This window comes from Solanum lycopersicum, chromosome 7 (assembly GCF_036512215.1).
Source record: "Solanum lycopersicum chromosome 7, SLM_r2.1".
Taxonomy (NCBI): Eukaryota; Viridiplantae; Streptophyta; class Magnoliopsida; order Solanales; family Solanaceae; genus Solanum; species Solanum lycopersicum.
In genome coordinates this window covers 61,548,197-61,561,380 of record NC_090806.1, presented here as the reverse complement: position 1 = coordinate 61,561,380, position 13,184 = coordinate 61,548,197, and the positions used below count along the sequence as shown (strand labels likewise).

Here is a 13,184-nt window from a genome sequence, read left to right as displayed (position 1 = left end):
TAGGTAATCTATTATTGACAACCTCGGTATGATAAAAACTTATTTTATCATACTGCAATACTTTTACAAGGAAATTCTATATACGCTGCCCGTCTACACTCCAAAATGTCTTGTTAACAAATTTAATGAACTAAATCCCAATGCCCTGAGTCTCCCATAAGATTTGTTGCAATACTTATCCAAATAGCAAAATATTATCTTTTAATAATGAGGTTTTATAAGTAGTAAGACGAAAAAATATTCAGCAAAGAATTTTTTTTTAATTATCTTCATGAATGGTACATTTTTCAAAAAAACACATGAAATGATAGATTATGTGTCTCTTACAGCAGAAACAGATGACTTGTAACAACGAAATGTACAACATATCACTTCACCTATGATACTGAACCACTACACCTAGTGAAGCCTTTGATCATGCTCCAAAGAAGCTAGGATAAATATACATATATCTGTCTTGAGCATGGATCACTGTTGTCGCGTGCCTCCTCAACCCATCAGCCTTAATGAATGTTGTTGAAACTATCGTGCATCTATATACCAACATCCTCCTGATAAATTATGTACACCTTGAGGATAAACTGATCTTAGTAAGTCAGCAGGTTAAGACGTCGACTTTGACAGGGGAGATGAAAAAGAATTCCTTTCTTTAGAAGTAAATAAATGAGCAAACAATGTGCTGCTACTCACCAGCAAGTCAGCAACCTACTTAGCTTCTGAGTGAACCATGGTTCATATGCCAAGAAAAGACGAGCATTTATATTTCTTGCTGCAAACACACATACATGGCCACAAAGATGAGCATTTATATTTCTTGACTCAGTTCCACGGTATCAGGAGATTCTGGAAGCACGAGAGTAGGTAACTTGCAGGTTTTGGTCTTCTCCTTCAAGGGAAGGAGTTTCCCCATTTGTAAACTCCTTATGATCCAGTAAGCTGACTGCACAAATTGAAAAACAAAAAATTGAAGTCTATATGGTAAGGCAGAGCTAAAAAGAAAAGATTTTAATGCTCCAAAACATCAGAGCATCAACGGCTCATCCATACCATACATTTAAGAAAGTTGGAGCTTAATATACTTGAACTAAATTATTCAATTAACCAGTTAAACTACGTAATTAAACAAGGGTCTAACTAACCATAATTGGTATGTTCCCTTCCGAGGCGCAATGCTTCAGGTGACGTGATGCGCTACGCTCATTCTCAGTAATAATGATTCCCGTTGCAATCTTCTCACTGTCACAATTTTGAACCAACTCGAGAAGCGTTTTGAAAACTTGCCCACCACCATGCTGGGTGGCCCAGAAAGAAGAAAAAGGGGTATCATAACATGAAAGCTTGAATGACAACAAAGTAGCCACTCTAGGAATACTATCACACAGATTTGACTGAGAAACTAAAGACCAACAAAGACGAAGAGGATTTTTTGTAATGTTATTGTTGACTACAATTACTAGATTTAAATATGTTTACAAGCAGTAATAAGCTAAAGCAGAAAAATTCCCAGATAATTTCAACGATGTGAGAAGAGATGTATTTAGATTCTGGCTAAATCTTGACAAAGATTAGTTCAATTGACGTTAAGCCTTTAATTTTTCCATGGGTTAAAAGAAGGGGCTCATAAATAAGTTTTTATTGAGCTGGGGTTGAGGGAAACATAAATCAATATTTTCCCTCAAGTCATCAAATTGGATTTGTTTTTTTTTCTACTTAGTTCCTTATGTATTAGCAATAATGATAGTAACTTTCCAAAGGAATCAGGAATAAAGAAAACATATATTATTCACAAAACCTAATGACGTATACTTAACAGAAATAAGAATAACTTACCTAAGAAAAACTCGAATTTTCACCTATTTCATGTGTCTATTAGATCACTTTGATATTCTTTGATGTGCTTTTTTCTGGTCTTCGAGCTTATAGACGTTCTTCTTTTTTGATAACTTGAGCTTATAGATGATTTTTTAGTCACAAAAAAGGTTCAGTTCCATCCTACATTTATTCAAAGAGACACTATGACACTTGAATCAAGCATTAAAAGGGAAAACTTGACAATTTGACGGGAATCTACAGCTCTCAATCAATAAATTTTATATTATGGAAAAGGGCAGACTGATGAAGTATTCTATTCCTCTCTTTCTTGGTGCCAACTACGACAGAGAACTGATAAATCCAAGCAAACTTGGACACATACTGACTATTCATATAGTGATGCTTCTTTAATCATTGAATGGAATTGGAACTTCCTAAACTACAAACCAAGTACACAAATTGTTAAAGGACAAAGCACTTGGTCCATTCAAATGAACAAATTCTGAGATCTATGGGACCCATCATAAGGATTTATTTGTTTATAACAGAGACCAGAGTAGTTTTTTCTCTTCTTTTCCACCTTTTTTTTGTTGAGGAAATTGGCACTTGAAATAAGGAAAAGAAAATGGAGTATTAAGAGCAATTGAGCAATAGAACTGCTAGAAATAGAGAAGATAGTAGTTACTGAATAATTTCAAAAACCAAACTACCTTGATTATTTTGGCCATGTCGGTGCAGAAATTCTTTTCGCCGTGAAGCATGATGCCTAGATTGTCAAAGATAGGGCTATGACTATTGTTTTCGACTGAGCTTCCGACAGCAATAAACCTTTTGCCAACACATTTTTTAACAACCATGTACCTGACAAAAAGTAAAGATGCAACTAATCATAAATAAGCAAGTTATCAGGATCACAACACGAACAATTCAAAATAAAAATGTAACTTGTGCAGTCTAACACCATTCATCATGTTTTCCTAATCAAACAAGGAAGAGAATCATTACTTTAGAATTATCATTAGCAACAATCAAAACTAAGTTACTTACAACAAAGAAAAGGAACATGCTTAGAGAAGATTTTCAAGTTAGCAGGATCCTTTTTTTTTCAGATTAATCGAATAAGCATGGTCATTTAAACTGAGTACTTAATAAAGAGTTTAACTGCTTCAGCATAACAAGTTGAGTAGATTTAGTTTTTGCGGATACAGTTTTCCATCTCTTAATCCTCAAGCAAACACATGTGGAGCTTTCACAAACCTAAATACAATATCTAGCTTGGGTAAAGCAATATGCTACCATTAAGTCATATTTATATTTTGAATTCTTATGCACACTTCCTCACTGTGGAAGTTAAGATGCACAAAAAAAGAAAAAGGGTTAACTAGTCATCATTTGAGTGCATTCAAAGAAACATGTACACACGAGAAGGCACTAAACCTAGTTTTTGGAAGCATATTGTTTCTTGCTATAAGCTGGATAAGTAGGAAGAGAAGTTTATTTTCCGAAAAGAGGGGGATACAACTTTTGTACAACACCCCACTTCTTATATGCTTTTGTTTGCTGGTATAGGTCAATAAATGATTGGAGAAACTACTGACAAATTTATTTTGTCGGATGTCACAAATGAGAAGAGGAATGTCTTCTGCTTAAACTGAGAAGGTTCCATCCCTATGGAGATGGGAAGTTTGGGTATTCGAAGGTTGGAGATCTTTATCTGAGCATTGTTGGTAAATGTTAGTGGAGGTGTAAGTGAAGATGGGACATGTCGAGGAAGGTAAGTGAGGCAAAATACAGCAATTACCAACATGGATAGTTCAGAAGGGAGGTGATGATACATCATGAACTTGTCAATGGGAATAATAAAGGAGAAAATGTACTGTCCATACTTGAATTTTTGGTCGGGAATAGGAATAGTATAGAGCTGATTGTAGCTAGATGTATGGTGTGATAACAATAAACTGACAGATGATTTTCCGAACTTATTGCATTTGACTATTGACCAATTGATCATATTAGTTGAGATTCTAGAGAGAGTATGCACTCAACCACCATGAGATACAACTCCCAGAATACCTCTAATTCTTTAGTTGGTGTTGCTTGTACTACAAACTTGGGGAGGATGTGAACCACCATCATGCATTTTTTTATTTTTGCTTCAGAATGTGGTCATAGTACATATGATTTAACATTCATTTGTTGCTTCCTTTTTCAGTTAGCAAGTTGGAAAAGTTGCACTTTTTTGCAAATTGCTGTTATTATAGAGAGGAAAGAGAAAAATACGAGAACTTTGAACAAGTAGAGACTCCATTATGTAAGGTCAATATTTGTGCAATGTCGAAACACACACTTGTATGGATAGTTTTTAGACTTTTGGGAGGCTTAATGTACATTGCGACAATGCCATTTGTAAAGTTAAAATCTTGGTGAAGGAGAAGGCCCCACAATCATACCATGGCAGTCAAAATAACATGTTTCCTTTGGATGAACACACCACAGGCCACATCCTACACCTTAAACCCCCTCCCAGTGTATTTACCATCCAATGTTGGACTCAGGGGTTTATCTTGATTCTTGAAGAACGATATGAGATAGGAAAGGTTGAGAGGGAGTCTTATTAGTTTTATAATATGCTTAAGTATATGTAGCATGAGCAGCGATCCTTCCAATGCCTGAATTAATTTAGTTCAAAAACAGATCATTGGAGATGCAGGAAAAATATTAAAAGTTTTTGGCATAGAGATGATAGATGCTGCAAAACTGAATATAAGTTTTTCCTGATATCAGTGCCTTGTAGATTTCTTGAACAACACATGTAGGATTATAACACTAAAACAAGATCCAATAGAATAATTATAGTTGGGACAATGGACTTCCCATCATAAATGTAATATATAATGATGAGAGCTGAAGAATCCATAAATCTATCTGTTATATCTTGGGCATGGTAGAAAAACTTACTTTTCAGGTGGTAAAATGCAGCCTTCACTAATTGAATCAGTAAGCCATTTAGCTTTAAGCATGAAGGCATCTACTGCACGTCCATACAAGAATTTGATTGATTGCAGCTGCAATAACACCAAGTAGTGATAAATATTTACCTTAGAAAGTCAAGTAAAATCTAGGATAATAGCAGTTTAAGTGAATGACAGTAAATATATAGGCAACAGGACACAAAAGCTGGAAGTTTTACAAATCTAAGTTATGGTTTTAGTATCTAAAGCTTGGTCCAATTACTTGACTTTAAGAATATAACAATCCAAATTCAGTGTTTTTATGACGGTAGTGTCCAGACCAGCTCCGTGCGCCTTAACTATTCCATCGGGTATGTGCTACCTCCCATTAGCACATGATGCAATAGCTAGTCACTGGATTCTTTTTTTACATATGAACAATGTTCCGTTTTATGCCCATTAAAAGCATCATGCTAGAGACCTGAAATGAAATGGCAAAATAAAAGCAGAGAGGCAATGACTGACCTTCTTTGAACAAAGAACAACAGGAACTGCCTGGGATTGAAACCCCTTGCATCTCTTCCCATTATTAGTTGGAGCAGGAATATCAGAGAGAACTGTGCCACCGTGTTTCTTGATTAAGTCTTCAAGTTTCTTCTCTCGCTTCCTAGAAAATCCTGTGACTAAGAATTCCATATTTCCGAGCATCAATCTTCTTCCAACTCTAGCACTAGAGTTTATTAGACGTTTCTTGAGTTCTTGAGTTCTCAACTCTAAATGTGAAGTTGGAGGTCTCAAATTTCTAGCAGCTTTGGGAGTACGACCTACATAGATGAAGGTGATGAAAGAAGTGAAATTGTGTCTCTTATTCTTTGAATAAACACTGAGTCAAATTCCAAATTACAACTCACTAACAAGATTTTAGTGCAACGAGTGACTTTCTAGGCTCCTTTCCCAGTTGAATCTCAGTTTCAGTTGCTGAAAAGTGAACACGCTTTCTTTTTGGACACTCTATAGCAGCTTGATCTTCTGTTGTTTGTTTTCTATCTTTTTCTGATCCAAAATCACGTTGAAATGATTTTGAAGCTTGGAATCGATGGCGTGATCTAGGGTTCAATATAAGGGGTGAGCTTGTGTTCTTGGGCACAGAAACTGTGACTTCATTCCCGTCTCTTGGAGTATCACAAAAATTTCCATTTTCATTTGTCATTTGACCTACTGGCTTTAGCATCGGTGCATCATTTCTTCCCAATGAGAACGATGTATTTAAACAATATCCTTTCTCCAAGGATATTCCATTGCCAGCGAGTACACTATAAGTTCTTAGCGAGATTACTTCTCGGCGAACTGGGACTTGCATCCCTTCTCTATTAATCTTCGGAGTGGTAACTTGTTTCCCATGAACCACCAGATTATCAAGAACCGAGTTTCTCTGCAAGTTCGTAGCATATTCAGTTGTGGGACCAAAGCTTTGTTGTTTTTCATCCCTTACATTATTGTATATAGCTGAAGGAGAAGACAAATGGTCAGATGATATACTGCACGGAACAACAGAACAGAGGGTATCATCTAAGGACAGATCGGAGGATGCCACAATATCGTGAGAGAGCAGTGTCATCTCCTTTCCTTTGCATAAATCCTCAGAAGGTATACTCAATTGAGAAGCAACGATGACCCTTTCATCCTGTTTTCTTGCGACAAAGGAACTCATATCTGGAGCTATGTCAGCTGATTCTGAGAAATAACTTGTCTCGCCAACAAAAGGTTCGGGAATACTTTTGATAGCATTGCATTTGACTTGATCAAATGAGCGTACTTCATTCTAAAAAGAAAGATGAGAAGAAACAGAAATAAGGTACATCTCATGAAAATTGAAAAAAGAACGTAAAAACAAGAAAGATCAGTGATAAGAACAGCAAGTGAAGAGGAAAGAGAAAAGTAATCAAAGCAAGATGACAAAGAAAGCCTAAGAAATGAGATACAATGCGGAAAGGCAAACTCCAAATGTCAAATAGGACTTGCACTGCTGTGATTTCTTTTAGCAGTGACATGGCATGTAGTACTTCTGAAGCTCTGGTTTTCCTATGCTACAAAGAAAATTATTGTGTTTATTTCATTGAAAAGAAAATTTGGTTACTTTATGTTTTTCAAATTTATCATGTTCAACAATCACACCCTCGAATTTCCTCTGATTCTGAAACCTGGGTTAAAAAAATGACCTGATTTGAGGACATAAGAATAAAAAAATAGAAGACAAAAAGAGCTTTATATATGGAGGATTCCTAAACCATCACCACTGCAGGGATGTGTGACCCCAACTTAGATGAGTAATGTTAATATTCACTAATGGATTGAAGGCAACTGAGATATAATGTAGTACCATACAAAACAGAAACAGAGAATACTCTTCAACCTGTTGCATCTGTGTCAGTGCCAAGAATCAACTCATTCATTGGTTATAATATCGGACAATTTCTAGGCATACAAGTGCTACCTTCAAGTGTCGGATCACTGAAGCTTTGGATTTACATGACATAAGTTCTGCTTTAATAGTAAAATATTCCACAGAGAAAGAGTTGATGAAGGAACCAGTGACAAGATATACTTGAATTTACTGACCTTCAAATAAGTCCAACCACCAAACCAACGACTTTCGAATCTATTGGGAAATACTTTTGGTAATTCATCACTTTCTCCTGTAAGAATGAAATACATTATCTGACATGAAGATTTTTCCAATGGAATGTGATATACAAAGAGAAGTACTTTACCTACAACATTGATGTTCTTAACACTGGGAGAACCAATAGATGCTTGAAATGATTTTCCTTCCAAGACAGGAAAATTGACTTTCTGCATAAACAGGGTAACATTAAGCCCAAACTTATCAACAGCAAAAATTAAGAAAACCAGCGAGGTAAAGAACAATCATTAGTACGAGAAAACTACATGGAGACAAAAAGCTCTCACATATCTTCTGTCTTTATTAATAGTTTCCACTTTTGTCACTAATGAAGCTGAATCAATAGGAGTTACCTTCAAACAGTCTGACATGTGATCACTCTCACGTGCCACAGGGATGATATCTGCAACCAAATATGGATTCCTTGTTGGTTTTCTCTGTCCGTCATCGCTAAGAGACCCAAACCTTTCGTCCACTTTCAACTGAGACTCGCTCTCAATATCATTTAAGTTTAGCTTGGTAAAGCTATCTCCTGGCTGAAGAATGTCTATCCCATGAAGAACTGCTCCTTCCTTTTCCAATTTGCCACTACAACTTTGAGTTTGTGAAGCAAGAGTATATTTAACTTGAGACAGACTAAAGTCATGGAACTGCGAATCAGCAGAGTCACTAGCAGATAACCCCACATCATGGAATGCATCTTCCATTCTCAAATCTTCAGATTCTGATAGACAATCAATTTCGGGTATCTCCTCAGTGGCACAATTGCAGCTTTCATGACTCTCTTTCCAAGCTTCAAGCCGTGCTTGTTTCACCTGTAGTGCAGCTTCTAACACAGTTGAAGCCGGAAATCTTTTTGAAAACAGTTCACCCTTGAACATCTCATGAATAACCAGTGCTTCAGATGCAGCAATCGACAACTCAATTGCATCATCCATGTGATTGACTTCATGTAAGCAGGCATTTCTCTCATGCCCTTCTCCTTTGTTCACATTATTACATCCTTTTCCTAATGCAGCAAAGTTGTCTACTTTCAATTCCTTAGCACTCCTTTCAGTTACAATTGGGATTTGAACACACTGAACTGACAGAGCATGACTGGACTTGATCCTTTCTGCTTCAGATATATCTTCAAGTGTAGTTGGAAGATTCTCTGAGCTACAACCCAATGACAGATGAAGATGAAATTGAACCTTTAAAAGAAATTAAACATAGAAATAGTTAAGAACTGCACTAGTAATACACAAGACAGAGCATCATGCAAGCAGTGACAAAAAGCAATTATGTGACATTCATTATCTTGGCTTCTCTGGTTTGAAGCGAATTGGAGAAGATCAATTAATCAGTCCAATCAAACTTAACTACACATTCCAAACTAGTTTGGTTGGCTATATGGTTACACTACAACCATTCAACTCCAGTAGTGGCCAATTTCATTCCAATACTTTAAGGCAAATTACGGGGTTTCTAAAGCTAAAGGTTCTCTAAATCTCACACTTACTTTGCCCCCAGGGGTTATCTCAATTGGCAAAGGCTGAGAGACTCGTGCTTAGGTCAAAAATTTGAGCCCTATGTCAAGGGAACTAAGGGTGCGGTAGGCCCAAAGTGTTGTCTCTAGACAGATTCATCTATCACAAAAAAAAATGTAATATTCATTTCTACACCAACATACAAGTTTCTGACAAAATTCTGAACACTCCTGGCATATACCGTACTAACATAAGTGTAACAATCACCATTAATCCTTGATCCCCTAAACGGAGAAAATAAGAAAAGAATACCTGGGCTAAAGGCAAGCTTGTAAAAATAAAATTAGAAATTTGTACATGTACCAAAGAGTTCTTTTATAAATTGCACGCATGTAGAATACATGCACAAGTTTGCTTGCAGGAAAAAGAATGGAGATAAGGGAGAAAGATGATCAACAATTTTACAAAGGCACAAAGGAATGCTAAAATTGCCATGGTTGAATGATATTACAAGTAAAATTTTATTCCAGGACCAACTGTAAATGCGCACACAAGGTTGGCCAGTAGGTAAGCCAATAGGTATGCAAGTGAGATATTGCGGCCTTCTATAACTCCTAGAATTTTGCAACCTTCACATGACAAATTAATGTGGTGTTCATCTCATTTCAATTGCTATTGAAGTAACCTTCATCCCATCCTTGTATTTGAGATTAAGGTGTTATGCAAGAAGCTAAATTCAAATTTGCAAGGGTGAACTTATCCAGTGTTATGCATCCCCATCAATTCACATGCAGTCTTAGATAATTGCATTAAATACTAGTTTCGTTGGATCAATTTCACTTTAACTTCACGTACTAATCTCACTCGTGGAAACAGGTTAAAAGAAAACAAACCTATGACAAAGTCCGTAATAAAGGTCATCGGCCAACCATCTCAAAGCAAAACCGTAGAGAATGCACAACTTTCACAAGAACATTCTGTATCTTTTGTGAGGTTTAGCAGCACAGCTACAGTCTCCTTTCCTTAGCAATATATAAAAGATCAGGAAATATGGGACTAATTATTGAAGCCTGCTAGTCACTCTCTTTTATTTCCTTTTTTAAATTTTATGTGATCACTAATTAGGAATATTGACAAAACATAAGACTTATACACAAGGAGTATACATAGACAACTTCATTGAAGAGGAGTTCAAATTCACAAATCTATCCATCCACCGATATATTTCACCCCATAAATATAAGAAAATGTAGTGTGGTCGTCTGAATTTCAGAATCCTCATATTCAAATCTTGAATATCCCTGGTGAAACCAGAGTGGCCAGAAACCTTTGATGTACCACCTAGATAACTCTGCTACAATGGCCTCTTTGTCAAGTGGATGGGATACAGCTGCCAAATCCAAAACTTAAGATTCTCGCATCACGCCGTTGATGACCACCCAGAAAATAATTGCTACAGAGTAAGGACACCCCTACATAAACTATTTCCACAGATCTACACGAGAAGGGCTGTTGATTGGTGCAATTTTCCGCTCCCATCCTCTACCGCATATTTTCCCTTATCGAACTTCTCCATAACCTCTACTCTTCCGCGCAAAATCGCCACACTTTGCCAGTAAAGCAGCACTGATATCTGTTCCTCACCCAAGGACCAAATTCTTAGTAATAGCAGAAGCAGTTTTCTGGTCAATCAGAAGGGTTTTTGAAACCTTCCAGGTCATCTTACAGGAATTCCTGGAATTGATAGTGTTTTTTCTATCACATATGGAAGCACGCTAGTGTATTGCTTAAAATGACTAGTTCTCTAACTTTTGACGAACTATTCCTTTGCTATTCTACTAATTTTTTCAAACTGTACTTTCCTTATGAAAAGCGACCTAGTGAGAGGCCCAAATGAGTAGACTAAGCTGGTCTCTATCATCCAAGTCTTGAAATCTAAATCTATGTCAGTATTGAAAATAACTTATAGCAAGCAAAAAAGATATTGATTAATGACAACAAGCCACTAGTCCTTAAAATATGTAGCTAGATTTTAACTGTTTTACAATATAGCTACTTTACTATAGGTAGTCAATAAAAAATAGTATGGATTCGTAACTTCTCATATTGTAGCACAATATTAGTTATCACACATAAAAAAAAAATTGTACTTCTCCTGGAAGATTGCAACTTAAGAACTGAAGATGGAATAACTCACAGTGAAAGCAAGAATTTTCGGAACATTTTATATAAACAATGAGTTCCTCAGCTTACACTGTTAATCGGTTGAACCAAACTGAGTGGTGAGCTATCATCACCGGATAAGAGTAGATGGCAACTCTTATACCCATCTTCTTGAGTTGATTGTTGATGGGGCACCACTGCATTAGGTTGCTGGAGAAATTCCTACATAGAGACCAAGGAGCCAAATTGATTTTTCTCGTGGCACACGAGGCTTGTCTAGAAAAATTAGAAGTTTGTAGACCATGCAAAACTATGAAGGATCAATGATAGTTACCTGTAGTAAATATAAGCAAGAATCAATTTGTCTTAGCTCACAACAGATTATTTGTTGTGCGCTAGACAGATTATTGGAGCATACAGGATGCAGATTTATCAGCTTAGTATTAAAGTTTATTGCACCTCACTTGCAACTTCCTTTTTTTAATTCCCTGTTGGTTTATTCACTTAGTCCACACTGCTACAAATGATGCTTGTAAAAGTACTATAGATTGTTGTTGCTACAAAAGGTAGACCTAGCACTTTCAGTAACTGGTTCAGAAATGAGAATACAATTAACAGTTCTGAGCAAAGATAGCTTCCATCCTCGTAAGATTATATCACGATCAGTTCAATACACATTTACACTTCCCTCCATATTTAAGCATTAGTTATATGGTGTAAATCGAAAGTATTGATATTGTTTCAGCGTCTTAAAGTTCTCACCAACAAAAAATGTCACACACAATACTAATTTTAATGCGGTGAACTGTTCTTCTAGATGGCAAACCAGCTTTTATCAAAAAATACCTTGTATCTTTTCACAAACTATGTGGATTCTTATATTTGAAACAAAAAATGTAACTAGATGTTAAGGACAATCCTTAAAATTTCAAACCTCTGCAAATGTCTTGCAAACGAAAAAGCTTTTGCTCCCGTATAATTTTACTTCAACTTCCTAGAGTTTTCTTTTCAATCATTTGATATACAACAATACTATGACCAAAGTAAAAAAAAAATGTATTAGCAGTTATTACTCAATATCTTCGAAAAATAATAATTAAAGAGCATACCTGAGAAAATGAATTCCCAATATCGGTACCATTGTAAGATGATTTGGTTTCAATATCTTGTTGCTGAAGCCAACCCGGAAGCCAAGCAGCCTCCTACATCAATCAACTAGTTCAAATCAATGAGTCCCTTTTTTATCACTTCAATTCATTCAACTTTTTTTTTCTAATTATTGAGCTTTGCAAGTAGTGATTGAAACTGAAATTTTCCAGAGATTTATGATTCCGGTATATCCGTAAGCTTATGAATTTCTCATTTATTCGTTTTATGCCTGGATTTTGCTGAAAAAAGTTCAAAAGAATCGCCATAACATAATATACAGAGTGATGCAATTGAAAAATTACCTCGGAGAATTGAGGAAGACGAAACCCTAGCAAGCTCTGCATTGAATGTAGAAAAATGGCTAATCACTTTGCGCTACACGATGAGCTAACAAAGTTGTTCACTAAACTCGCGCCAGTTCTTCTTCGCGCCAAAACCTAAAGGAGGGAATTTTGCGTTTGGGCCTCGGATTTTTCTCATTAATTGGGCTAAGTTATGAGTTGGCTTTACGGCCCAATAGGCCCATTCTACACTTTTTTTTTGGGGGGGTGGGGGGGGTCCCTATTGTTTCGTGTAGTCATAGTTGAGGCCTTGAGGGGTGTTATCCCATGTTAAATCAAAATTGAATTAACTTGATTGATTTTAAAATTAAATTTAAACATAATATATTTATTACTTTGGTTGTTAATGGATTTGATTTGGTTATTCCATTACTAATCATATACGAAAATAAAAGAAATAGTTCATTAAAAAAATTACAATTCATTTAAAAAGAAATATAGTTAAAATGACTAACATTACACAACTTTTGATCACTCAATCTACTATAATAAGCTCCAAAAAATCACCACTCTTAGCACAAATTATGAAACCATTTTCTTCTCTCTAATTATCGCCTTGTTTGTATACCTGCCTAGAATAACAAATCCTTTCATTTTCTTTTACTATTTTGTTTTT

General features: G+C 36.0%; 1 protein-coding gene across 9 annotated transcripts; it reads right to left on the bottom strand.

The window, feature by feature from the left end:
• Positions 1-240: 240 nt before the first annotated feature.
• Positions 241-12,651, bottom strand: LOC101260553 (uncharacterized). 9 transcript variants are annotated; one of them, XR_011210787.1, is made up of 13 exons: positions 12,530-12,651; positions 12,188-12,280; positions 11,169-11,300; positions 7,800-8,639; positions 7,535-7,616; positions 7,383-7,459; positions 5,679-6,585; positions 5,289-5,587; positions 4,771-4,877; positions 2,523-2,673; positions 1,140-1,292; positions 691-940; positions 241-569 (listed from the first exon to the last, which is right to left on the bottom strand). XR_011210787.1 is itself a non-coding variant. In XM_069287019.1 (12 exons), exons 1-12 carry the CDS (start codon positions 12,569-12,571, stop codon positions 806-808), a joined length of 3,018 nt encoding a protein of 1,005 aa, XP_069143120.1. In that variant the 5' UTR covers positions 12,572-12,651; the 3' UTR covers positions 645-805. The 9 variants fall into 9 exon arrangements, 2 of the variants coding, with proteins under 2 accessions (XP_069143120.1, XP_019070541.1); XR_011210789.1 differs by having other exon boundaries at positions 241-551; XR_011210791.1 differs by having other exon boundaries at positions 241-581; positions 7,800-8,604.
• Positions 12,652-13,184: the final 533 nt, after the last annotated feature.